General features: G+C 46.3%; 2 protein-coding genes across 2 annotated transcripts in view; one reads left to right on the forward strand and one right to left on the reverse strand.

Moving 5' to 3' along the window:
• LOC310682056 (uncharacterized protein) overlaps positions 1-27,792 on the forward strand; it is a gene marked incomplete at its 3' end in the record, with an annotated part of 194,826 nt that overhangs the window by 101,086 nt on the left and 65,948 nt on the right. The window lies entirely within an intron of this gene.
• CNMD (chondromodulin) lies at positions 1,256-26,060 on the reverse strand. The gene is made up of 7 exons (XM_083448793.1): positions 25,890-26,060; positions 22,742-22,882; positions 12,758-12,898; positions 11,201-11,314; positions 4,735-4,888; positions 4,034-4,242; positions 1,256-1,663 (listed from the first exon to the last, which is right to left on the reverse strand). Exons 1-7 carry the CDS (start codon positions 25,962-25,964, stop codon positions 1,445-1,447), a joined length of 1,053 nt encoding a protein of 350 aa, XP_083304919.1. The 5' UTR covers positions 25,965-26,060; the 3' UTR covers positions 1,256-1,444.

Below are 27,792 nucleotides of genomic sequence, written 5' to 3' on the forward strand. Positions count from 1 at the left end.
TCCACTTGATACAGTGTCTCTGGAGAGATGACTTCCCCAGCCCCTGGGCAAAAATAATACATGGGAAACTTGTGTCCCTAGGACTATCTCCATCTGAACTATTAAAATTGGATTTAATTTCTGCCAAGAGAACTATAACTCACAAATTAGAGGAGATGGATTTACAATTTAATATTGCGACAGGTGGTGGCACCTGTTCACCGATAAACTTTGGCTTAACACCACCAATGAAACTCCCATCTTATTTAACTACCTTATCCTTGGTGACGCACAGGTACGCCTTTATAAAGGCTAGATTCAATGCTTTCCCATCAAATGTGTTGGGTAACAGACTCTCCAACGGACAGATCTCACTCCTCTGCGACTGTAAAAGTGGATCTATAGAATCGTTATATCATATAATCTTCTGTTGTCCATTACATTCGGCCTCACGGTCCAAGTTTCTGGCCCCATATTTATCGAGAATTGCCGACGGACCTCAGGAAGCCCAAATAATATACTTATTAAACGACGAAGATACAAGTAGATCCCTTGCTGTCGCTAGATACCTGATTAATGTTTTATTTCAAAAGAGGAGAAATGGATCACTGTATGACTCTGACAGCTTAGCTAAACTTAAGAACCATCAATAAGTGCCAGAACTAAGACGCATACCCCCAAAATTTGATGGATTTGAATTGCGGTTTACATAGAGGGAGCTTATTGTGTACAGTGTTTACTTAACTGAAGTAAAATTGGTTTTATATGGGTGTTTTAACTTGGAACTGTTTGAACTGTTTAAATTGTATTGTTTATGGATAAATTTTGATGTATTGTTTTTGATATGGGCCAATGGCCGCAAATTAAAGAATTTCATTTCATTCTGGAGGTCCGTTCTTAACCTGAAACTGTTCTTAACCTGAAGCACCACTTTAGCTAATGGGGCCTCCTGCTGCTGCCGCTCCGCTGGAGCACATTTTCTGTTCTCATCCTGAAGCAACGTTCTTAACCCGAGGTACGATTTCTGGGTTAGCGGAGTCTGTAACCTGAAGCCTCTGTAACCCGAGGTACCACTGTAGTTGAAAGCTACCCCCCAAAGCATTAGGTCTAGTAATCTAATTGGACAAATGTTCACATCTATTTAATAACAGACGGCTTGGGTAGGAGAGGATGAATTTTTAAAGGGGAAGGAGTTGATCTGGCTCAGAATGTATAAGATTCCTTTTTAAATTTTCACTTTCAGCAGGTCTTGGAGGTGATTATTTTCAAGAAGGCGTTTAGGTTTCCAATACTTTATTTGTAAAACTAATAAAATATTAACATGAGGTTTTAACTTTACTTACATCTACATCAGCCAATGTCATTTTCTGGGATAATTTAACATACATACAAACAGATTCACTTGCAGAGATATTCTTGCTTCTGTTTGGTTTCCCAGGACAGGCTCCTGCACGTCCCTCTTCCTTCACACCACACCCAAGATGCGAGCAACCCACCAGCTGCAGGGCATGATCAGCCGGCAAGCGGAACGGCAGCCTTGGTAGTTATAAGGCCACGGGTAGTATCCCAGGAGAGGTTCACAGATCCGCTGGCAATGTGTGTAGCTCCGTCTGCACTCAATGCAGCAGACTCCTTCATGGTCTAGCCGTGGGTCAAATGTCATCCCTTCACCCCCTTCCAGCTGCTGAAATTTGAAATATAACAAGCACAGTTTTTTAGTGGTACATTTCATTAAGTATCATAAAAATAGCAAGAATTCACCATGGCCATTAATTCACAGATTCAGTTGCTCTTAAATTGGATTTCAAAGAGGTTGTAGCTGACCTCTAGATTCTAGACTGATCTTTAGAAGTTTAATACTTGTTTTCAGGCACTCAGCCTTATTTGGTTGTACACTTTTAAGTGGGGAATGCAAATGGGAAAGAAGTCCTATTATAGCAGCAGGTGCTGGGAAAGTCAGTGTGACTTCTTAATAGTGAAATGTGAGTGGTGCTTGGGGGAACGGGCCTTGGGCAAGCAGCATGGGCATAGAACAGTGATGGCCAAACTTGGCCCTCTAGCTGTTTTGGGACTACAACTCCCATCATCCCTAGCTAACAGGACCAGTGGTCAGGGATGATGGGAATTGCAGTCCCAAAACAACTGGAGGGCCAAGTTTGGCCATCACTGGTGTAGAAGATCTCTTTGATGGTGGCTAAAACATTGGGCAACCCACCTCCCAATAATCGAGCTTCCTTTAAATTAGCAACTCCATACAAGTTTAGTGTAGCAGGTCAGTGCAGTTTCCCATTGACTGAGTTTCTTCAATTTAACACAGCAAATGCTTTCAGCTACTGACTACTGCTTACAGGGAGGTAATTATAGTGGAACTGAGAGAAAATGGATGAGCAGGAGAAGCACAGAGGGAAAACCAGGACAACATTTACCCTTCTGAAGTTGATCTCAGCTCTCCAGAGTCCTCGGATCAGGAGGGTAGCAGTGATATGGAGAAAAGTCTGGTTAAGCCATCAGAAGAAAAATGAGTGGTTGGTGAGGATGATAAAGAATTATAATCACCAGAACTCATGGGTTCAAGGTGTGGAAGATGGTCTTGCAGAGGATGGTGGGATCTGCTTCTTCTTGGCATGGATTAATAGCTGATGTCCAGACCTGCTCTCTGTTTCTGACAGGGAGGGGGCCTCCAGGACCTTGAGAAGGCACCTGCCTGGCAATGCCTTTCCTAAGGACATTGTTATTCACCTTGCTCATTTACCAGTGCAAGGCATGAATCGTGTGCAAAATGTAGAGTGCCCTGGGAACAGCGAGCGCATGCCTCTGATAGGAAACTTGATCTCTCGGATATTGATGGCCTTCTGCCTCCCGCAGCCCCAGCAGCTGCATTGAATGTGACCAGGGGTTATGCCAGGCATGGCCAAACTTGGCCCTCCAGCTGTTTTGGGACTACAGTTCCCATCATCCCTGACCACTGGTCCGGTTAGCTAGGGGTGATGGGAGTTGTAGTCCCAAAACAGCTGGAGGGCCAGTTTGGCCATGCCTGGATTATGCTGTTGGCTGGTATTTGTTTTCTTTTCCTGGCAGGTGTTCATCTTTGTTCTTTGCTGACTTGATTAAACTTATTTTTTAAAATAAATAGTGAAAGAACTATGAAGAAAATGCATATCATGTTACCACAAGTAGGCTGGCTTTTCACTTGCCAACTGTAATTTTTGTCAGTATCTTCTGTTATCTGACAGAAAATGCAATTTATTACTAATTAATATAATGCACTAATTTTTATCTTGTATCCTCCCTTAAACTCAAACCACTGACATTAACTTTTGAGGAAGGTACTGGATGATTGCAATAACTGGCACAGTTGGCTGCTGCATGTGAAAGACTGAAGGAAAGGCATGTCCAATACTGAAATCCCTGGAAGAGTTTCACCTCAGTTCTCTGCTCCAAGACTCCGAGAATGACCTAGTTCTACCGTGGTCCCCTCATCCATCCTGGTCATCTATCAGATGCTGGTTTTTCATATTCCTGCCTCTTGGTTAGTGTTTCAGATTCCAGAGATGCCTTTGTGTGGGGACAGGTATAGGAGTGAGGGCCCCCTTTCACATGCTATGCCCAGCCATTGAGGGGAAAACATGGAGCGCCTTGGGCAGAACTACTGAGTTTGGCCCTGATCCTTGCTCTTGTGCTGTCTAACGTGGGAGAAAATAACAGGCGACCCAGGCTTCGCTTTTCTCTTGCTGCTTACAAGCACCCAGATGCAGTCCGTGTCCTTCCAGGAACAAACTATGGTGTGTTTCATTTTTTTGCCTATTGTAAACAGATGCTCCCTCCTTATTATGCAGAAGGCTCAGCAACGTAGTTTTCATCTGAAACTGCACAGAGTAGAAACCTCAGCTCACCTAAGTCAGTGACTGGCTGACTGCTCTCTCCTGGCTCACCTGTTTGGTCAATATCAGAAGATGGAAGAATGAGGCAGTTTCAGGGGCGTTCTGTAGAAGCGCCTGGGGAGATGCGCATTGACCAAGACTGTGGATGTATTCTGTTGCTAACAAATACTCACATGGTAAGGATTGTCTGGGTTAAAGGCTGGCTGGGTGTCTTGCTCAGAAGTCCGGGTAGCGTTAGACTGCCGTCTACGCTGCTGAGCCCGCTGGGTGGTTCGTGGCCTCGTATTCACCTCTTCAGCAGCAGCGTTGAACTGATCCAGATCCAAGTTTGTCTGAGCTTGGCGTGCTTTCCTCATAGCTCCTCTCTTTCTTCTCTGCCCGACTGCAGACAGACATTGGGGTACATGACTCATTTAAATAGGTTCAGCTAAGTGCTGGTTGAAAGAACCCACTAAGCTAAAAGAGTTGAAATTCAATTAATTCTATTGTCCTGCAATGTATGAGTTCTTTACACGGGGTGCATCACACATAACAGCTGCATCTCTAAACAACAGATCAAGTGCCTCTGCACCACTGGGGAGGCTTGAGGGGCTCCAAATCCCGATGACAGCAGAAAGATAGTTTGTCATTTTTCTATACTAAAAAGCCCCAAATGTTGTAACCTTTCCTCATAGGGCCTATGTCACAAGACCTGTGCCTCTCAGAATAGGTGACACTGGGCTGGATAGCCGAGGGCTGTGATTCAGTATAAGCCAGTAGACTGCCTTGTAATGAGTCTGGCCCTAGGATCTCCCTAGGCCTCCCCCAGAATGAAATTAATTTGGATGGGCAAAGATGGCTTAAGTCTAGGATTTAAAGGTTAAATAAATGTTACCTTTTGGATAGGATGGCCGAAGCCAGAATATCTGTAGATCTCCACAGAGATCTAAAATTTTGGGACTCAGAAAATTTTTGTTCTTTATGGGTTGACCTGCAGCGACCCAGATTAGCGAATTTTCAGCAAATTTAGCTGGCATAATTTCACCTTCCTGTAAAAGGAGAGTAAGAAAATAAACAAATCTGCTGTTAATTTGACTGACAAAGGGTATGGTATGTGTTGCATGTGAAATTGGGTGCTAATAGTCAAGGATTCAGCAAAAAAAGAACATTTTGGGTTACTTTCATTCTTTCCAATTTCAGTTCCATTTGAGATTAGCTGTTACCAGGAGCTGGTCTTATTAGGTTTAAGGGAAAGAGTGAAATTGGCTTCGCTTTTTAAAAAAAACCACTTTAAAACATTTTTAAAGGGTGTTTTATTGGCAGGATTATTAACTGTATAGGGATCCATGGTGCCCTCAAGTGCTTAAAAGCTATGACAACATTGTGTGTTCTGACTACAGTAATGATGAAGTTATTCAGTCATGCAAGATTTTGGGTGCCATCATGATGCTATCACCTCCATAGTATCCTGCAGGTTGAAAAATCAATTTGCACACATTTCCGACCAAGAATCTTGCACACACTACATGGTTGTTAGTTATGTGCTTCTCTCACTCCCTGGAACAACTTGAATTACGAATTTTGTTTTTATGTCTAGAATTATGTACACTGTTTCTAGAAGACAAAAACCTCAGGACTCAGTGTTCACAAGGAGCTCAGTTCAGAACTGTGATGGAGATTAGGCTTTGCTTTGTAAATCAGTGGCAGCCCCTGCACTGCAAGCCAGCATGGATCCAGGCATATGGCAGACAGAAGCGTTAGGCTGAGATGATTCCTCCAGCCCCATGCCCAGTGCCAGGAAATCATTTCATCTGGCTATTAATCATCTCATGTGGATGAATGGGAGCTGGCCGGCAAGCGTAACCCACCTTGTGGATTAGGTACTTTTTTGCATTTCCTAAGAGGTCCAAGCTTGCCTCTCTTTCAGCAAGGGCAAGATCACCTTATCAGAATAAGATTTCAGGTGCTGAGAGATCCTGCTGGCTTGACTTCAATTCTGTGGCATGACGCTTAGATGGGGTGGCTCAGCAGGGCTGCCTCAAGTCATTTTGTTGGCACCCGCCTCTAAGGACCAGACAAAGGCCAATTGGACTAGTAGGTGGATCTTACCCCAATACTGCTGAAAGGAAAATACCATATTTTTCACTCCATAAGACGCACCTGACCATAAGACGCACCTGACCATAAGACGCACCTAGTTTTTAGAAGAGGAAAACAAAAAAAATATTCTGAACGAAACAGTGGATGTGTGATTTTTGTGGTTCATGCCAATGCAAAAATCCTGAGAATTCATGTGGATCCGTGCTTTGTAACCACGTTTTTGCGCCATTGCGGCCCCATGAAACAGTGGATGCATGATTTTTTTGGTGCAGACTGTAGCCATGGACATGCTATGTGATCTGATGGTGAATTTGGGGTGACCCAATGTAAAAATCCTGAGGATCCATGGGCTTTTACCTCCCCCCTCCCAGGCAGCCACCTTTATCTCCCTCCTGATCCCTTACCGATCAGCTGCTTCCTTTCAACACTCCCTTCCCTCTTGTTTGCCTTAGTGTCTTTTCCTTAGCTGGAGCAGGGTTTTTTTGCTCCTCCTTTTCTTCTAATTTTTCTCCTCATTGCTTTAGTCTTCCTGTCTCCTCTCCTTGCAAGTTTGCTGTCTTTCCCTCCCCCCTCCCAGGCAGCCTCCTTTATCTCTAGCGTCCCTTATCTCGCTCCTGATTGGCAAACAAGCAGCTGCTGTGATGGCCTGGGAATCTGATTCAGAGGCTGAACCTGAAGAATCCTAGCCTGTACAGGAGTCCCCGCCTCCAGGGCCGGCTGAGCCAGGGCAGGGGCTTGAATCTGAAGGGCCTGCACCTGTGCCCGATCCTCAGGAGCAGACACCAGATGAATGCACTCTGGCTCCGGAGGTGATGGAGGACCCATTGCCTGCAGGTGCTCCTCTCCCAGCCCTGTCAGGGGAAGGTGAGGTTGCCTCTGGGTCCAGTAACCCTCCAGCCTCTCCTGAGCTGCAGAGGCTCAAGGCAGAGAGGTGGAGGGAACTAAGTTCTCTCAGGAGGAGTGCTCTCCTTAAGGCCAGGAGAGGCGAATCACCTGTGGGCCGGGACTGCCCTAGGCCCCAGAGGAGATAAAGGCCAGTCAGCCCAGTCCCAGGTTGTGGGAGCAACATTGCTGGAAACCTGTTCCTGCCAGCACCCTGACCTGCTCTTCCGGAGTTCCTGACCACGCCCGGCTCCTTGCCTTGGACCCTGCTTCGCCCTTGACAGACAGCCTCCCTACCCTCGACCCAGGACCGGACTCAGACCATGCCACATGGTACCCCCCCCCCCCCCAGGACCAGCACGGCTGCTTTGTTTCAACACCCACGTCCCTCTTTAAAAAAAGAAGAAAAGCATGATCTGCTTTTTGCCCCTGAGCAATTCAGCTCCAGGGACCACGCATTCGCTCCATAAGACGCACAGACATTTCCCCTTATTTTTTTGGGAAGAAAAAGTGTGTCTTATGGAGCAAAAAAATACAGTACATTGCACAGCCCTTGAAGGCAGCAGGCTAGCACAGCAGATGCAAAGCTGGCGGCATGGCAGTCGTAGCTCTGTCCCCAGCCCTCAGCACCTGCTGCCTAAGGCAGTTGCCTCCTTCAGCTGTCCCTGTGACTCAAGCTGTCCCAAGAAACTCTCTATTTTCAAAGAACTACTCAGGATAAAATTAAAGACAACCAGGTGCAGGGAAAGAGGCACTTTTGCTAGCCACTCTGGTGGGTGTTCTGGGTCCCACAGTTAAGGGAAGACCTTAATGGGAGCAAACACAACCTTGTGCTGGATTATAGTAGGCCACAATTTTATTGATTACAGTGCAACAGGCTTGGCATCGCCACTGGACGATCACCCACATGAACAACTGCCACGCTCTGCTGCCTTTGGACAACGGGTGTTGACCATTTGTTGAGGCTGACCATGGCATGAACTACCTCCCCTGGTTACTGGTAGGGGGCGCTGTGGTCCGTCAGCCTCTGTGCTGAGCCTCTGCACAGAAATCACCGGCCTCCAAGATCCTTGAAGGGGCGGGGTGAGAACTCCTGGGGCCACCAGCCGAAACACAGGGACCAAAGGGGCAGCATACCCTCCAACATTTCTCAGATGAAAGTTGGAGGTATGCTGGTGTTTGAAAGCACAAATGCACATGATGGGTAATTCAGTCGCCCTAACGCCTTGACTCTGTTACTTTATTGTTGCATTATGACAATTTTTGCACTTACAGCAAAAGAAAAGCACAATATTATGTCCTGAATGTTTTAGTGCACATTTCATTGTAGTAGATATTGAATATAAAATGGCCAATTAAATTAGCATTTCCAAAAACCAGAAAGTGGTTTATCTCCAGTCTGAGGTAATTTGGTTTTCTGAAGTCCACACCAACCCCGCATCTATTCAGTTATTTTTATTTCTAAAAAGCTTTCACAGATTATTATTATTATTTTAAAATGGCAAAAGAAGGGGATAAAAACATTTTTTTAAAAAATATCACTAGCTAGAGAGCCTAGGAGCCCGTTACAAAATCAATAATGGCATTGTGCAAACAACTTGGCTAAATAAAATTGATCTAGTGTGTGGTACTTAAAGTGATCTCAGAGGGCAATCTGAATTTTATCCTCTGCTTCCATTTTAGTGTTTCTGCAGTGCAGCTACAGAATAGCAGCTCTCTTATGTAAAAAATATTTGCATTCCTTAAAGTTTCTAGTTCAATCAGTGCCATTTTCCAACACTTCTTCGAATATGAAAATGAAAAGACCTACAGGGTGCACTTCCAAATGAAGGCTTTCTTTAACTTGCACTGCAAGCTTTGGGTCAATATAATTGCTTTCACTGAACAAGACTTTTAATCAGAGCTATCATATTAGCTTAACAGTGGAACTGGAAGCTGTATCCAGTCCAAACCAAATCTTTCACAGTATCATAAAATGGATCTCTGGGGTAATTAAACCTAACCTCATATTCTGAGGAATGATTCACTAAAATTTAAACCATCCCTAAGTGGTGCATCCTAAAGAAACTTCTGACTACCCAGTTCCCTCAGTGTCAGTAAACAATTCCCCCTGCAACACTTCTCTCACATGCCTTCCATGCCAAAAGCTCTCTCCTTTGCTCAGTCCCTCCCCCTGCAGTTGTGATGCCTCAGACTGGCCCTCCAAGGACATCGTTAATGAAGGAGGCCATCTTCAGCCAGCTGGTTCTTGGCTCAACTAGGCTCATCTGAGGTCAAGTCCGCAACCCTGGCTCAGCCCAAGAAACACTTGCTCGGCCCAGCCGATTGAACAGAGGCCAAAAAGAGATGTTCTGGGGGTGCGATGCAGGTGGGACCAGGGCTTGGGCTGGGGCTCAGGTGGATCCTAAGCCTGTTCAGCTTGGTCATGTAACCTGGCACAGAATTATTTTAAAGACTCTTATCCTGCTGACAGGCTTGGGCAAAGCAGCAACAGAACTGGCAGGACTTCAGGGAGGAGGAAGAGGATCCTGGCAAGGGGTTCAGCTCAGAGTGGGTCACACGGGAGCAAGCTGGGGATGGGGAAGGAGAGGTTGGGATAGACAATACTCATGGGGTGACAGAGGATAATGAGGGTACAGAGGCCAGTGCACAGGAAGCCAAGCAGTGGGACCCAGAGCCAGAGAGGGCCCCGTCCCCACAACCATGGCAGGTCCTAAGATGTAGGGAACAGCGGGCGGGACACTCCAGGAAGCAGAGGCAGGTCAAGGCCTGCAGCCTAGTTCACTAGCTGGCCAGGTAGGGAAGGAGGTCTGCAATTTCTCAGCTGGGGCAAGCAGAGAGCAGGTGAGGGTCACTTGCCTCATCAAGCCCAGATGCTGCAATCAGCAGACACAGTGTCAGAAGGCAGCAGAGGGAGCTACTGTGTCCACTCAACTGACCATGTTGAGGGATCTCGTCTGGGATTCACCTTGGACCTTCCTGGGTTTCTACTTTGAGACTGACTGCTGAACTTGGCTTACTTGGACTGACTCCATGCTGTTTCCTGATCTTTGGACTTGGCTTGTGTGGATTGGCTTCTGGAGTTGAAACTTCATCTTGGCACACTGTCTGCCAGGTAGGCCAGGGGATTAGGACACAGCAGTCCCATTCTGCAGAGCGGGCTTTGGATCTGGTGTAAATTAAGGGATTAGCGGTTTTGCTGCTAAAATGCTTTTAGCAGCTTAGCGCTTCAGGAAAAGGGGTTTTGGAGCGGGGAAAAAATTCATTTTTTCCCGTCAATTTTCGTCTTGCGAAGCAAGCCCATAGGGAAATTCGTCTTGCGAAGTGCCTCTGCAAACGGAAAACCCTTTCGTCTTGCGGGTTTTCCGTCTTGCGAGGCATTCGTCTTGCGGGGCACCACTGTACTGACTTGCTTCACAACAGCTTCTTTTGCATAGGATCAGAGCCAGCCTGCCCACTGCCATGCGTTTCTTCTTCAGTGTTCAAGCCATGCCATACAGACACAGTCCTGCTGCTGGCAGGGATCAGCCTGCTTCCAAGGCAAACAAACCAAGGCACAGAGGAGGAGGGGGTTCAGGCTGCCTTGTGTGCCTGCCCAGTCCTGCCTGCTCTCAGGCAGAAGCTGAGAGGAACCAAGAGAACAGCTCAAGCCCCTCCTGTGCACCGTTACATAAGTGAGGGGGGGGGCAGAGCTGGCTCACCCATTAGAGAGGGTGAAGCAGCTGCTTCAGGCAGCAGAAGCTCAAGAGAAAGCTCCCCACCTGCCCCACCACTTCTGCCACCTCTGGACACCATCTTGCCAAGTTTCAGCCAGAGGTGGGCATTCTACAAGGCCTTGGTGCTTGTCTTCTCCACTCCAGCGGTGGGGAAACAAGCAGCAATACCTCATCCCAGAAGACCTCCCTCTCTCTGAAACTTGGCAAGAGGGAGGCATTCTGGCGGCAGCAGAAGTGATGGTGGCTGGAGGGGGGCAGGAGGCAGCAGATTTCCGTTTTGCCTCAGGTGATGAAATGGGATGGGCCACCTCTAAGCACCAGTCCCAAGGATCCCTTGGCTGCTGCAGACTTTCACTGAGCACCTCTCCTGGAAGATGCTGCTGCTGAAGAAAGCCAGACCTGGCCCAAGTGGGGAGCAGCAGCAGCAGAGCTTAGCCAAAAAGTGAGGAGGTGGCAAGGCTGGGCTGCACCTTAAAGAGCAGCTGAAACCTCCCCAGCTGCTTTATGGGCTCCTTGGTGTTGCTGCTGCTTTCAGGAGGTTCTCTAGGGCCCCGCTCCACCTTCACACTTCCCATCACAAAGCCTTTCTCCTTCCCTTGCACTTGACAATCCTTCAAACATAGCTTTGCTGTCAGTGTAAGCATATTTTTGGTGACTACCTACCAGATCCAAAGAGATTCTCTCTTTGGTCATTGCACTGACTTCAGGGATGTGAGATTTAGCTTGGGCTTTAATGTAGCATTTTTCTCCTCCAGCAAAACGAATTCCACTTATGCCCTAGAAAAACAGACCTTGGTTATTAATATAAATGTTGAGGTGCCCACCCAACTGCTGCAAGATACAGAAGTGCTTTTAACATAAAATGCTTTGCTTCCCACTAAAAAAGACCCAAAGTTATTCACTACCAAGTAAAAAGTACAGTGATAAAATAATATTTAAAAAGATTTAACATTGCAATTATATCACTGGTACTCTCAAATGACCAGGAAAATGAAGAATTCCCAGGAACCAAAATATTGATAAGGGAGGTCTCCCTAGAGCTAGCATTCCACAAACAGTCGGCTATTTCAGAGAAGGCATTTCCTCTCAACATATGTAGAAGGGCCTCAGGGTCTGGGAAAGTTCATATGGGGAACTTTAGTTACAGGCTTACTGAGTTGTATACAGTTAAAACCAGCAGCTTGAATTGGGCAAACTGACAGTTACTGCAGTCAGACCAGAACCAGTGTTATATGTTCATACATTCTTGTCCCAGTTAACATTTTCCACTAGCTGTAGTTTCCAAACCATCTTAAAAGGCAATCCCACATACAACACATTGCAGTAGCCTAACCTGGAGGTTATCAGAGCAAAGACAATTAAAGCTGGCTATTCCCATCTAGACTGGGCTGCAGTTAGGCTTCCAGCGCAAGCTGGTAGAAGGCCCTCAGTGCCACTAAGGCCACTTGTGTCTCCAGTGACAGGACTGGATTCAGGAGTAGCTCCAAGCTGTGAACCTGCATCTTCCAAGGGAGTGTAACCCCACCCAGAACTAATCTTGCTCATCTGGGCACAGGAACCACCCCTTCGAAATGTCTTAAGTCTAGGCTGGATTGAGCATCCGTTTGTTGGTTCTCATCCAGTCCATTAGCAAGGTCAGGCACTGTTCCAGCCCAGCAGTGCCCTGTTCTCCCTGCTCACAGTCTTCACAGAAGGATTCCATGGTCAGTGGTATCATAGGCCATTGAGAGGCCAAGGAGAATAATCAGAGATGCTTTTACATCCCCCCCTTCAGCATTTTTGATGAACTGCTCAGAGGTTCTATTCACAATCAAGTGGTATATAATTTTTGTTAAATGATTTTTAAAAATTCTGTACATGGCAGCCAAGGTGATCTCAGTAAAAAAGCTAGGCTTGGACCCCAACTGAAATAAACACTGAGCCTAATAAACAATTTCCATGTTCTCTTCTTCCCCTGCCCGCTGCTGCCTTGGTGCTTTCACTCCAAATGCATACTGAGGGGAGCGTGACTGGCTTGCCAACCCTGGGAGCCAAGCTGAGAGGGTGCCGCAACAATGACTTAGAATGGAAGGCAAGAGGTGGAGAGGTGTGTGTGTCAAATTTTGGCATAATATAGGGCACTGCTGAAATTTGAAAGCCCAAAGTTCACCACTGCTTCCTCCATTCCTTCTTGGGATACGCCCCCCCCCCAAAAAAAAACCTTCAGCCAACCATACTTACAATCTGAAAATCATGAACTTCAATAGCCTCTTCCTCACCACTTCCAGTTTTAAAGGTTTCCAGGTTGTTCCCAGCATCTATTTCCATTGACACCTCTTGTGCCTTCCCGTTAATACTCATCATGTAATGGACATTGTAGACCTGGGATTGAAAAAGGGGGAAAAGATGATGACTTTGGTAGAAACCTATCTAACTAGATCTGGTATCAAAGACTACAGGTTAGACGTTCTATAAGATCTCAGCATCCATGCTGATGCTGGCATACCTAGGATGGCTCTCAAAATGTTATCGTCCCAAAACTCATGGTGGGTCAAATCCTCACTTGCTATTCTTATCTGCACTGAGAGATGGTGATTTGAATGTGAAGGGGTTTTCTTTGGCTTCATTGTCATGGTCAGATCCTGGTGAGGTTTAGATAGCCAGTTACCATTTCATCTGCGAGAAAGATCACTCTGCCTGCTTTCCGGCCATTAGAATGGTTCACCTCTAGATGCTGATGAAATCCAAGGGCCAAGAAGTTTCCAGGAGGCAAGGCAGGCCCTCTTGTTGAAGTCTTAATCATGCTATGGTATATGCAGATTACTACCAACTTCTATGACCTTAAAATGTTTTCCAGAGTTAACAGAAAGGCAATGTTCAGTTACAGTAAAGCTAAAAAAGTTAAATTCAAGGCTGACAGAAACCTTCTATGGTCCTTGATACCCAGTTGATGCACCCTCCGGGATCTCTTATGCCTTGGGCACTTGCCCAAGGTTTAGGGCAAAGGCTTAGGGTTGCGGGAAACCATTATGGAATGGATGGAGTCTCTTCCTCGCACGAGGATTGCCTTCTCCAACCTGGTATCCTCCAGGTGTTTTGGACTAAAACTCCCAATATTGGGAGTGAACGCAGCTGTAGTCCTAAATATCTACAAGGCATGATGTTGGGGAAGGCTGTCCATGTGCAAGTAAAAGGCTCCATCCACCCCATAATGGTTTTCTGCAATGTGGCACAAAAATATATTTTGTGACTGATGCCCAGGAAGCAGTCTCAAAACTGCAATTCTCAACATTCCAAATGTGCAAACTGTCCAAGAAGATTGGTACTCCCTGATACTGGGCTGTGTCTTCTTAAAAACAACCCCATCTTTGGACCCTGCCAAAATGGCCAACTATCGCCCAGTTTCAAATCTTTCATTCTTGGGCAAGGTGATTGAGTGGGTGGTTGCTGAACAACTATAGGCTCGCCTGGAGGATGCGGACCATTTGGATCCCTTCCAATTCAGGCCTCACCATGGGACTGAAACTGCCTTGGTCATGCTGGTCGGTGATCTCTGGTGGGCTAGGGACAAAGGTGAATGCTGTTTCCTAGTTCTGCTGGATCTCTCAGCGGACTTTGATACCATCGACCATGACATCCTTCTGGACCATCTAGAGGGGCTGGGAGCTGGGGGAACTGTTATATAGTGGTTCCGCTCCTTCCTCCTGGGCCGTGTCCAGAAAGTGGTGGTGGAGGATGAGTGTTCAGACCCCTGGGATCTCACTTGTGGGGTGCCTCAGGGTTCTGTCCTCTCCCCCATGCTTTTCAACATCTATATGAAGCTTCTGGGAGAGATCATCAGGGGGGTTGGGCTGGGTGTTCATCAGTATGTGGATGATACCCAGCTCTAACTCTCCTTTAAATCAAAACCAGTGAAGACAGTGAAGGTCCTGTGTGAGTGTCTGGAGACGATTGGAGGATGGATGGCGGCTAACAGATTGAGGCTGAATCCTGACAAGACAGAAATACTGTTTTGGGGGGACAGGAGGTGGGCAGGTGTGGAGGACTCCTTGGTCCTGAATGGGGTAGCTGTGCCCCTGAAGGACCAGGTGCGTAGCCTGGGAGTCATTTTGTACTCACAGTTGTCCATGGAGGTGCAGGTCAATTCTGTTTCCAGGGCAGCTGTCTACCAGCTCTATCTGGTATGCAGGCTGAGACCCTATCTGCCAGTGGACTGTCTCACCAGAGTGGTGCATGCTCTAGTTATCTCCCGCTTGGACTACTGCAATCTGCTCTATGTGAGGCTACTTTTGAAGGTGGCCCAGAAACTACAACTAATCCAGAATGCGGTAGCTAGACTGGTGACTGGGAGCAGTCGCAGAGACCACATAACACCTGTCCTGAAAGACCTGCATTGGCTCCCAGTACGTTTCCGAGCACAATTCAAAGTGTTGGTGCTGACCTTTAAAGCCCTAAACGGCCTCAGCCCAGTATACCTGAAGGAACGTCTCCACCCCCATCGTTCAACCCAGACACTGAGGTCCAGTGCCGAGGGCCTTCTGGCGGTCCCCACACTGCAAAAAGTGAGGTTAGAGGGAACCAGGCAGAAGGCCTTCTCAGTAGTGGCACCTGCCCTGTGGAACGCCCACCCATCATATGTCAAGGAAATAAACAACTATCTGACTTTTAGAAGACATCTGAAGGCAGCCCTGTTTAGGGAAGTTTTTAATGTTTGATGTTTTGTTGTGTTTTTAATATTCTGTTGGAAGCCACCCAGAGTGGCTGGGGAGGCCCGGCCGAATGGGCGGTGTATAAGTAATAAACTACTTCTACCACTACTACCACCACTACTACTACCACTATTATTAATCTAACCTCTACAGCCAGAAGAATAACCCCCCAACCCATGTGCCAAGTTTGAGCGGAAATGTTGTTTAAAAGAACTCCTTCTGGGACTCTGTTTCAGTTTTAGTGCTTTTAAAACATTAACTGATAAGAAAGGGTTAAAGCAGCACATCTAAATAGCAAAGTTTGCCATTATGAACATGGCACAAAGTATTTAAATGTCAGGATATATGTGTGGATGGGATTGCTGCCTGGGCTCTTTTTTTTTTTTTAAGAATAATTTTTTATTAACCGACCAATCACATCAAAGCAAACTAAATTACATAAATTCCAAATTACACAGCCGAATTTTAAATTTTTGTTGGGGGTACCCATATTTCAAGTTCCGAAGGGGATCCAATCAACTTCTTGCTTCTTCTTTTTTAAAAAAATAACGTTTATTTCAATTTTCACAAATACAAAAAATAATAATTGAAAAAGACAAAATACAATAAAGTAAGGGAGAAAAAACAAAAATTAAAATTAAAAATACATAAAAAACCACCCCTCCACCCCACCAACAAGAGAAAGAGCAAAAACCCAAAACATTTAAAAAAGAAACACTTCCATTTTTCAGAATTCCATCCTTCAATAACTTATTTCCTCGACCTCCTCCCACCTCCCTTTTTGTATTCCAATTATTAATTAGGTCAGCAAATTCTTTCCATCTTTCACTGCTTACTCACTTATTTATCTTAATCCATTTAAACCTTATCCTCCCATCAACAAAGAAGATTCCACCTAAACATTAGGAAGAACTTCCTGACAGTAAGACCTGTTCGACAGTGGAATTTGCTGCCAAGGAGTGTGGTGGAGTCTCCTTCTTTGGAGGTCTTTAAGCAGAGGCTTGACAACCATATGTCAGGAGTGCTCTGATGGTGTTTCCTGCTTGGCAGGGGGTTGGACTCGATGGCCCTTGTGGTCTCTTCCAACTCTATGATTCTATGATTCTATGAACATCTAGAAAATTATCTATACTCCAATCTAATAAGAAGAGAAAAGAGAAAACCCTTAAATCTTATACCCTTAAATCCTAATGTCTCAAATCCTTATTATATTTCCACAAAAGTCAAATAAATTCATTCCACCATCTCCCAACATTCCTTAATTGTACAATATTATACTAAATGCTGTTTTAGAAAATTCCCAATTTTCCCCCACCATCTCTTCCCCCTGGTTTCGGATTTTATCAGTTTTTCCTGCTAATTATCAGTCTTTTCTGTCAGTTCCTTTAATTTCATCAACCTGGTGCTCTTATGTCCGAGGCTCTTAACTCATCTCCCTGATCTGTCTGCGGGTTTCTTTCAGTACCTAAAATTAAATCCCAAAGGGCTTTTTTCTCGGCAGCTCCTTTATTCAATTTCAACATAATTGCCCATACTCCATGTTCAAAATTATAATCCAAGAGGTATTCCAAAGCATATTCCACAGCCTCTTTGAGGTTACGGAATTCCACTTTTCCAAGCTTTCCCGCAGTGCCACCCTCCAACAGAAAAACCATCCATCTTGCCTTACTCAGTCCAAGTGGGGCACTGCCTCTCCAATTCTGACTTTCAAAGTCCATAACCTCGAACTTCAATTTATGTCCATCAATTTGATTCACTGAGGCCAAGGCTTCCACTTGAATTTCATCTTGCAGAGACAAAACAGGTTGTTTTGGTTGTTCCATCCTCTTCTCCAATACTTGCCCTTTCGGAGTTGGTTCCACATCCCGAACAGCACCTGTTGAATTACTCACTTTCTGTGCCAAGACAGATACATTCTATTCCAAGCCAGAGACACTTTGTTCAAGAGTGTCCACTGTCTTTATCAATTGCTCCAACAGAGCAGCTATTTTATCAGCCATGTTCCCAGGAGCTTCTTGTTTTTCCAGTATTATCTTAAAATTCTTCAAGGCCACTTATTTCTCAGCCTCCATTCTTTAATGGAATTTTCCGCCTCAGAAGTGTAACAGTCGCAACAGTTTCTGAAGCTCCCTCTATCGGCAACAGTTTCTATTTTTGTTATTTTCAGTTCAGAGTTCAGTAACAAAATTGCAAATCAGCTCTTCTTTTTAAATACCACGAAATCAATACGAAAAGGTATATATCTCTATTCAACCGTCCATCAAGATGTTTAGGTGGAATCTTCTTTCTTGTAGTTTGGATCCATTGCTCCGTGTCCGCTTCTCTGGAGCAGCACAAAACAACCTTTCTCCCTCCTCTATATGACATCCTTTTATATATTTGAACATGGCTATCATATCACCCCTTAACCTCCTCTTCTCCAGGCTAAACATGCCCAGCTCCCTTAGCCGTTCCTCATAAGGCATCGTTTCCAGGCCTTTGACCATTTTGGTTGCCCTCCTCTGGACACGTTCCAGTTTGTCAGTGTCCTTCTTGAACTGTGGTGCCCAGAACTGGACACAGTACTCCAGGTGAGGTCTGACCAGAGCAGAATACAGTGGCACTATTACTTCCCTTGATCTAGATGCTATACTCCTATTGATGCAGCCCAGAACTGCATTGGCTTTTTTAGCTGCCACGTCACACTGTTGGCTCATGTCAAGTTTGTGGTCAACCAAGACTCCTAGATCCTTTTCACATGTACTGCTCTCAAGCCAGGTGTCACCCATCTAGTATTTGTGCCTCTCATTTTTTTTGCCCAAGTGCAATACTTTACATTTCTCCCTGTTAAAGTTCATCTTGTTTGTTTTGGCCCAGTTCTCTAATCTGTCAAGGTCGTTTTGAAGTGTGATCCTGTCCTCTGGGGTGTTAGCCACCCCTCCCAGTTTGGTGTCATCTGCAAATTTGATCAGGATGCCCTTGAGTCCATCATCCAAGTCGTTGATAAAGATGTTGAATAAGACCGGGCCTAAGACAGAACCCTGTGGCACCCCACTAGTCACTCTTCTCCAGGATGAAGAGGAACCATTGATGAGCACCCTTTGGGTTCGGTCAGTCAGCCAGTTACAAATCCACTGAGTGGTAGCATAGTCAAGACCGCATTTTACCAGCTTCTTTACAAGAATATCATGGGGCACCTTGTCAAATGCCTTGCTGAAATCAAGGTAGGCTACATCCACTGCGTTCCCTTCACCTACCAGGCTTGTAATTCTGTCAAAAAATGAGATCAGGTTAGTCTGACATGACTTATTTTTCAGAAATCCATGCTGACTATTGGTGATCACAGCATTCCTTTCTAGGTGCTCACAGACTGTTTGCTTAATGATCTGCTCCAGAATCTTCCCTGGTATTGATGTCAGACTGACTGGGCGATAATTATGTGGGTCCTCTCTTTTCCCCTTTTTGAAAATAGGGACAACATTTGCCCTCCTCCAGTCTGCCGGGACTTCGCCTGTTCTCCAGGAATTCTCTAAGATGACTGCCAGTGGTTCTGAGATCACATCTGCCAGTTCTTTTAATACTGTTGGATGCAGTTCATCTGGCCCTGGAGACTTGAATACATCTAAACTAGCCAAGTATTCTTGTACTATCTCCTTAGTTATTCTGGGCTGTGTTTCCTCTGCTGAATCATTTGCTCCAAATTCTTCAGGTCGGGCATTGTTTTCCTTATCGGAGAAGACTGAGGCAAAGAAGGCATTGAGGAGTTCAGCCCTTTCTGTGTCCCCTGTTTGCATTTCACCATCTTCTCTTCTGAGTGACCCCACTGTTTCTTTGTTCTTCCTTTTGCTACGGACATACCCATAAAAGCCTTTTTTGTTGCTTTTAACCTCTCTAGCAAGCCTGAGTTCATTCTGTGCTTTAGCTTTTCTGACTTTGTGTCTACATGTGCTGGCTATTTGTTTGAATTCCTCTTTGGTGGTTTCCCCCCTTTTCCATTTTTTGTACACATCCTTTTTAAATCTTAACTCAGTTAAAAGTTCTTTAGATAGCCACCCTGGCTTCTTTAGGCACCTTCCATGTTTCCGTCTCATTGGTATTGCCTGAAGTTGTGCTTTTACTATCTCCCTCTTAACAAACTCCCAGCCATCATGAACTCCCTTTCCTTTTAGTATTACTGTCCATGGGATCTCACCCAGCACTTCCCTAAGTTTTATTAAGTCGGCTTTCTTAAAGTCAAGAAATTGAGTCCTAGTATGCTTGGCTGCTCCTTTCCGCTGTATAGTAAACTTCAGAAGAGCATGATCACTCGCGCCTAATGATCCTTCCACTTCTACCCCACTAACCAGGTCATCAACATTGGTTAGGACAAGATCTAAAATGGCTGTTCCTCTTGTTGCTTCTCCCACTTTCTGGACAATGAAGTTGCCAAATTGCTGCAGCTAGTGTGCGATCAGAGACAGCGTCCAGGAGAGTCGAGGTCCACACGGGGGCATTCTGTCTAGGGCCCTCACCCCCTTCTTTTGAATTAGGAGGTGATTTATGGGCACAGCAGGCAAGGGCAGTGTTCCCAATTTCCTTGGGTCAACAAGGGAGGCTGCCTACTCCCATAACAGCCTCTTAGTTACCCCGTGTGGGTCGGAGAGATGGTATTGTTGGCCATCTTCCAATGCGCCCCCTAGTGGCCCCCTGCTGCCTGGGCTCTTTTGGGAGGAAGGATGGGATATAAATTCAATGAAATAAAAAAATTGGCACCTGTGAGTGACAAGCTGCTGGGTGCTAGATTTCAAAAATGTTTCTTTTGCCATTTCATCCAGTTATCCATGTGGGATAAATCAGCCTCATACAACCAACATGTTTAGCTCTATTCTTGCATGAAGGGGTTAAGACCATAGAGTAAGCTGTCCTTCCAGGCTTAGCTAGGTCATTCCCCCTCACCTTGGGAAGAAGGACTACCAAACACTTTGCTCTCTTTCTCCCATCATGTGAAAGCTACCAGTAAGGAGGTCAAAGCTGGATGCTCCAAGCTTAGGCTGTGTGGCTTAAGCAAGCCTTCTTTGTGTTTCTATACATATTTAGAAATTCACAACTTTGGAATTTAAGCTAAAGTTCCTGTATTTTCTTGATGCTGCATGGACCTCTGAAGAGCTGTAAGTAAACCATTTTAACTTACCAAATGTATGGTCTCTTCATTTGCTAAGGGAAGTGGGGAACATGGGAGGTGGGCAACTTAGAAGGGGACGTTTTAAAGTTTTAACAGCCCATATTTCCACATATGGACCATAAAGAAGGCTGATCGCCGAAGAATTGATGCTTTTGAAATATGGTGCTGGAGGAGAGTCCCATGGACTGCAAGAAGATCAAACCTCTCCATTCTTAAGGAAATCAGCCCTGAATGCTCACTGGAAGGACAGATCCTGAAGCTGAGGCTCCAATACTTTGGCCACCTCATGAGAAGAGAAGACTCCCTGGAAAAGACCCTGATGTTGGGAAAGATGGAGGGCACATGGAGAAGGGGACGACAGAGGATGAGATGGTTGGATAGTGTTCTTGAAGCTACCAGCATGAGTTTGACCAAACTGCGGGAGGCAGTGGAAGACAGAAGTGCCTGGCGTGCTCTGGTCCATGGGGTCACGAAGAGTCGGACACGACTAAACGACTAAACAACAACAACAACATTTCCACACTTTACTTGGCTGCACATTTTCCAATTTTAAATCTCTGCTGGGGCTCACTTACCAAAAAGTATTTTTCCCAAACTTGGATCAAGGTTTCCAAGAAATTCTATTATACCTAGTATTTTTCTTTTAACCAAAATATACAAAATTAAAGTCAACAATCCAAACATTTCTAGAGATCCTACTTACTTTCATGTGGAAAGCCAGGCCTAGAATGGAGAAAGGGTACCCTGTGAGGAATTGTGAGCAATTCTGCTTGGATTGTATCTGCTGCATGCAGATATATTATTTATTTTTTTCCTAGTAGCACCTTCTATCCTGCTATGGCTGTAAAAGAGCAGCAGAGAAGAAATCTCCATGCCAGAATGAGAGGAAATAAAATATCTGAAGACCTTGGCAAACTCTCAAGAAGAAATGCTAAGGCAGTTTGTGTTTCTTATTGAAACTTTGCTGGCTGAATTGTAAATGGAACCTGACAGAATAAAGGACGTCTCTGTGTTCAAAACGGAAACATTTGGATCTGGAGTTTTAAAACTGCAGCTTCGTCCACAACACATTGCTGTAGACTAATAATTAAAGCACAAGATCTGCCTTATATGCCACAGAAACTCTTGTTGAATTCTGTTGTGAATTAGAGGCACACTAAATAAGGCTCAAGGGATGCGGGTGGTGCTGTGGTCTAAACTACTGAGCCTCTTGGGCTTGCTGATCAGAAGGTTGGTGGTTCGAATCCCCACGACGGGGTGAGCTACTGCCGCTCCATCCAAGCTTCTGCCAACCTAGAAGTACGAAATCACATCAAAGTGCAAGTAGATAAATAGGTACCACTCTGGCAGGAAGGTAAACGGCTTTTTCATGTGCTGCATTGGTTTTGGTGTTTTGTTGCGCCACATGACCCAGAAAACTGTCTGTGGACAAATGCTGGCTCCCTCGGCCTGTAAAGCGAGATGAGCACCGCAACCCCAGAGTCTGCAACTGGACTGAACTGTCAGGAGTCCTTTGCCTTTAAATAAGGCTCCCTAGAAGACACACTAAAGAAGCCACCCAGTGCAACACATTTGCCACAGCTACCAGATGGTGACAATAGACCCAAGTGTTCCATTCGGCTTACCCTCCATAGCCCTGGGGGCTTTGGCCCCCACAATAAAATATTTGATAGGGCTGAGTCCCCCAAAGTTTATGAGAATTCCATTCAAATGGTGTGCACGCGCTGTGTCATGTGACTGATTCTGCAGGGCTTACATGGGCCCCCACAATATCTTTTCATTCAAGTTGGCACCCCTGCTACCCCCTGATTATCAACAAGTGTATTCACTTGAAGAATGAAGGATAACAGACAATTTCCTGTGCAGGGTCTGGTTCCACAACTGCTGCTTGTTTTGCATTTTCTTCACACATCAAAAGGTACCAGCATCACATTTTGCAGCTCAGTTTTATGGATCCTGGCCCCTGAAATGGATCCGGGAAGCACACAGAGTACAGTCCAAGTATCCCCTGGGATAGCTCAGTTGGTAGAGCACGAGGCTGTTCATCTCAGGGTTGTGGGTTCAAGCCCCAGGCTGGGCAAAAGATTCCTGCATTGCAGGGGGTTGGACTAGATGACCCTTGTGGCCCCTTCCAACTCAACAATTCTTTGAGTCTTTGAGTCTGGCCTTGTTTAAAATACCAGGGGTCTCCTGCACACAGTCCTTATTTCCGGGAATGGTTTGGGGCACTGTGAGGAGAGCAGCTTAGGGGTCTGCTGGTAGCTTCAGAAACTGTTGGTGAATATGGTTAACTTTCATTCATGGCCCAGTCAGATGTAGCCCTGAGCCCAATGTATCTGAGCCAAACAAAATCCAAACAAATCCCTCACTTCTCACCTCTTTGTCAGTCACCTTCCAATAGTAAAAGGCTCCCATGGCCCCAAAGAGTAGGAGGATGGCTCCGCCAATAAGCACCATGGCTCCAATCCTGAGCAGCCGCCTTGTACTGGAGGGTTTTGCCATCACAGCTGAGTATGCCTGCAGCAGGGTGGGAAGCAAAGTGACTTGAATCAGAGAGGCAGAGGCCATTTGGAGGACGAGCGCCTGATCTGCAGTGAAGCCACAGAGGTTCACACGGGGCACACAAAGTCTTTGCTCAGAAACTGAGTGAGGAACAATTCCATTCAACCCTCTTAAAAATTACAACAAAAGTACCAAGCAGTCAAGGAAGGGGGTATTTTGAATTTGGGGTGTGCACATGCATGTCTACACAAGACTGAGAGAAAAGAAAGAGGGCAGAGGCTCACATCCAGGAGGATAGGGAGAGATCAAAGGCTTGTCCACACTGGAGCAAAATGTGGATTTGTGCCTGCCTGCTTGCCTGTCCATTAGTGGGGGAGGGGTTTGGGTTCAATTCTGGCCATTTCAGACTTCCTAAGGTTGAAAAACTCCTCATTTAGAGGGGGAAAGTCCAGGACAACATTGGGATGTGGAGGACATCATGTGGACACCCCTACATTAATGGGGAGACAGGCAGGTGCAAACCTACCTATTGTCCAGATTTCCACCTACCAGCCCTCCTGTAAGGGAAATGCTCCACTTCCAAACATCTTAATATAAGAAATGAGATACTTGTGCACCCCCCCCCCCCGAGTAAACCCCAAACACTTGCCAGGATGGCAACTTCTCGTGTGCACTGGCCTTTCTGCTTCCAAGTAGAGATGACAAGTCAATACAGTGGTACCTCGGGCTACAGATGCTTCAGGTTACAGACGCTTCAGGTTGCAGACTCTGCTAACCCAGCAATAGTACCTTGGGTTAAGAACTTTGCTTCAGGATGAGACAGAAATCACACGGTGGTGTAGCAGCCGTTACCACTTTACCATTAGCTAAAGTGGTACCTCAGGTTAAGAACAGTTTCAGGTTAAGAACGGACCTCCAGAACAAATTACCCGAGGTACCACTGTATGCCAAGGGAAAAGAGGCACTGGCGTGTTCTGGCGTTTGCCACGATGGGCTGACATTCAAGTACCATGTATTTCATGCCTCAAATATCTGATTCAAATCCCACCTCAGCTGTGAATTTACAACATGGCCTTGGGCCAGACCCTCCATTCTTTCTAGGCAATCTGTTGTGCAGTACAATCTTGAGCATATTAATCTGGATGTAGCAGCTTCACAAAGGGGCAACTGTGTGCTGGGGGGAGGGTGTGGGGTGGGGTGGGGAGAGAGACAAGCAGCACCTTCTGTTACAATATTTGAAAAAGTACCAAATCCTGTCCCTGGCAGCCATTTTTCCTGGTAGCCTGTTTCCTTCCTAAAGAACTACTGACTAAAGAGCTATATGTCTATGCTCAGGTATGCAGGGAAATGGGCTCCTTCCCTGGCACAGACCCTTCCTGGCTGTTGAGGTGGTTCTGTGGAATGTTGGCTGCCTGAATGTCACAGGCACCTGGCACAGATTGTTTGTAACATGTCAGCTTGGACTTCTGTGATGCTCTCTTGTGGGACTGCCACGGAAGATGGCTCTGGCTGCAACGCTGGGTGAAGAAGCAGCATGTAAAGCATGGGGTCATTGGCAGACCATGGAGTGGAGCTTCACCCCACTGCTGTGGGAACATCTATCCTTCCAGAGTTGTACTGGCTGCCTACTCACTATGGGTCTCAGTTCAAGGTTTTGCCAATGCCCTGATGCACTTTGCACAGTGACATTTGCACAATGAGGCCTCTGGAAGGCAATTAAAGATCCATCTTTTTCATGTGGGCATTTCATGGAGGACTTAGGTTAGATTTGGCTCCTTTTAGTCCTTTGCTGAACTGCTTGATTGCATGGGTTTTCTAAATGTGTTTTTGTGTGCTGCTCTGAGATGCTTCTGGATAAGGGATAGTATAAAAATAATAAATAGAGAAATGATCCACAATGATCAAGAAAACTAAGTTCTGAATAGATCCCTTGCTAGATCAGACCCTGTTCCAGGTTTTCCAGCACCTTGACCCAAATCAGCTTTTCCAATGTGTTCTTTTCTTTTCTGCTAGTGGCTGCTGGTTCCCCACACCCCTGTGCTTTGATCCTGACGTCCAGCTGAAGGTCCATGGGGCCATGGGGGTAGGGGGAGAGATCTGAATCCCACAGGGTGGAATGTTGGTGTAACACCATCATTTGGGAGGTGTGCGTGTGGGTCCTGGGAATGCTGTGAATTAGTGAATCACCCTTCTGTCTGGATCTTGTATTTTGATGCTGGTGGGCCTCTGGGCACAGACCCAAGTTAACTAGCTTGCTATAGTATTTGGAGCAGAGGTCCTAGCTGTGTCAGAGAGGTTCCAACTAAAACCAGACTTTCTTCCGCCTGGCCAGTTGCCCAATCAGCCAACTGCAAAGCCATAAAATGATGTGTGAGTCAGGTATTTTTTCTGATTTGCATTGGTCTTTTTTTTGGGGGGGGGAGTGGGAACCTGCCCTCTGCATATGCTCACTTTGAGGCACTCAGCACATGCTGGGGGTGGGGGGCAGGCCAAAAATACCTTAGCCGAGGCACTTTGCACAAGAACTGCAGAGCACACACATCACGCGCCTCTCTCCAAGATGTCTCAAGCCACACGCGCGAGGGGGGTGCCTGGAATGGAGTGCCAAAATGGAGGGGGGGGGGACGTAGAAAGAGGAAGAAGAAGTGAATAGGGTTCCTGAGTGAGCGATCCTCCTTCCCTTTTCCCCAAGAAGCAGAAGAAGGGACCCCCTGTCTGTTTTTGCCATTGTGTGAGTCTTCTGAGGAAATATCCCCAGCTCCTTTGCGAGGGGAGGGAGAGAACAGTTGGCTTTCTCTTTCTGGGAAAGAAAGTCTCGTTCCGTCCCCCGTCCCCTGCATTATTTGTGAGTCCGCAGCAAATCCCCCAGATCCCTCCGAAATCGTTAGACAGAGCTCCATCTGTAAGGTAGAAGAAGGACTTTTTTGCAAAACAAAAAAGTTTCCGCCAGCAAAGGGGGGCAGAAAAGTGACTGGGAAAAGGGGAGCGGGGGGCAGCTCGGGGTGCTGCGGGCCGTACTCACGGGGGGCATCGGGGCGGGCTCCCCGTCCTCCGGCTCGGCCAATGCGATGGGCACCTTCTCCAGCCTCTCGGCCATCCTTTCCGTGGAACGTCGGCTGCCAGCTCCGTCTCGGGCGGCTCTGCCTGCGGCTCCTGCGGGAGCCTCGACAGCACCGACGCGCAGGGAGGCGGCGCATCGGGCAAGGCGGGCGCGCGGCGGAGGAGCCGGAGGGGGGTGGGCGTTTCCAGAGGGTAGAAAAGGTGCCTTGGGGTGTTTTTGGTTTCTAAACTCAGCTTTAAAAAACCCCAAAACCTCTCCAGCCTGTTGAATCCAGCTGTGCCACACGCACATGCCTGGTCTCATAAGCAAGAGCTGTGAAAGTTTCCGAAAAAGAATAACGTGCGGCATTGTTCCAAAACTGTGTCGAGGAAGGTACGGTAGGGGGCTCCGCTGCAATTCCCAGAAAGAAAAAAAAGCAGGAGGAGGGCGGGGGGTTATCAAAACACCCGGAGCCTTGCTCTTTAATTGGCCAGGAGAAAGGAACTCTGTCTATGCTCAGAAGCACTCTTCTATATTTGGCAGATTTTTAGATAAGTTGCATAACACTGTGCAGAATGCGAAAAAGCTCTTCTAAATAGGTGCAGTTGAAGATGGAGAGGTGGAGGCCATGATATTCTGGCTCGGAGACTTTGTCAAAATAGTAAAATGTGGGTTGAACAGGGTAACTGGTAGGTGGAATTGTTACTCCTTGACTGACAGAACCCAAAGCATGTTCATTAATGGTTCCTCGTCATCCTGGAAAAAAGTGACAAGTGACAGGGTTCTCTTTGTCCTGGGCCCATTGTTGTTTAACATCTTTATAAATGATTTGGATGAAGGAATTGAGGGGATGCTCATCAAATGTGCAGTTGACACCAAACTGTGAGGGGTAGCTATTTCCATAGAAGACAGAATCAGAATTCAAAATGACCTTAACAATTTGGAGAACTGGGTGCAAGCTAACAGAATGAATTTCAGTGAAGAAGTAAGGTGAAGAAGTAAGGTTCTGCACTTAGGCAGGAAGAACCAGATGCACATATATAGGATGGGGGACAATTGGCTTACTAGCAGTACATGTGAAAAGGATCTAGGGGTCTTGGTGGACCACAAGCTTAACATGAGTCAACAGTGTGATGCAGCAGCAAAAAACAAAAAAACAAAACCCTAATGCTATTCTATTCATTGGGGGATCCACAAAGCCATTGGGGCTTTCCACCAGAGCAAAGCAGGGACCTCTCCCACAACAGTCTCCCCCATCACTTCTGCTCTGCTAACAGAGACTGTCAAGAAAGGGAACTCCTTACAACCCTCTCTGCTTCCCCAGCCCTCTCCATCAGGATTGGGACTGTGCTCTCAGGTGGGAAGTAATAGTGCCACTGTATTCTGCTCTGGTCAGACCTCACCAGGAGTACTGTGTCCAGTTCTGGGCACCACAGTTCAAGGACACTGACAAACTGGAACGTGTCCAGAGGAGGGCAACCAAAATGGTCAAAGGCCTGGAAATGATGCCTTATGAGGAACGGCTAAGGGAGCTGGGCATGTTTAGCCTGGAGAAGAGGAGGTTAAGGGGTGATATGATGTTGTTGTTGTTTAGTCGTTCAGTCGTGTCCGACTCTTCGTGACCCCATGGACCAGAGCATGCCAGGCACTCCTGTCTTCCACTGCCACCCGCAGTTTGGTCAGGTTCATGTTTGTAGCTTCGAGAACACTGTCTAACCATCTCATCCTCTGTCGTCCCCTTCTCCTTGTGCCCTCCATCTTTCACAACATCAGGGTCTTTTCCAGTGAGTCTTCTCTTCTCATGAGATGGCCAAAGTATTGGAGCCTCAGCTTCACGATCTGTCCTTCCAGTGAGCACTCAGGGCTGATTTCCTTAAGAATGGAT

The sequence above is a fragment of the Podarcis tiliguerta genome (genome assembly GCF_965153285.1).
Source record: "Podarcis tiliguerta genome assembly, chromosome: 7".
NCBI classification, from domain to species: domain Eukaryota; kingdom Metazoa; phylum Chordata; class Lepidosauria; order Squamata; family Lacertidae; genus Podarcis; species Podarcis tiliguerta.

Coding starts and splice junctions, on each gene's coding strand:
- CNMD (XM_083448793.1), bottom strand. CDS start 25,964: ATGGCCGAGAGGCTGGAGAAGGTGCCCATCGCATTGGCCGAGCCGGAG. Junction 4,889..11,200: donor AGAGAATCTCTTTGGATCTG/GTAGGTAGTCAC, acceptor CTCCTTTTACAG/GAAGGTGAAATTATGCCAGC. Junction 1,664..4,033: donor ACCCAGACAATCCTTACCAT/GTGAGTATTTGT, acceptor TTCAAATTTCAG/CAGCTGGAAGGGGGTGAAGG.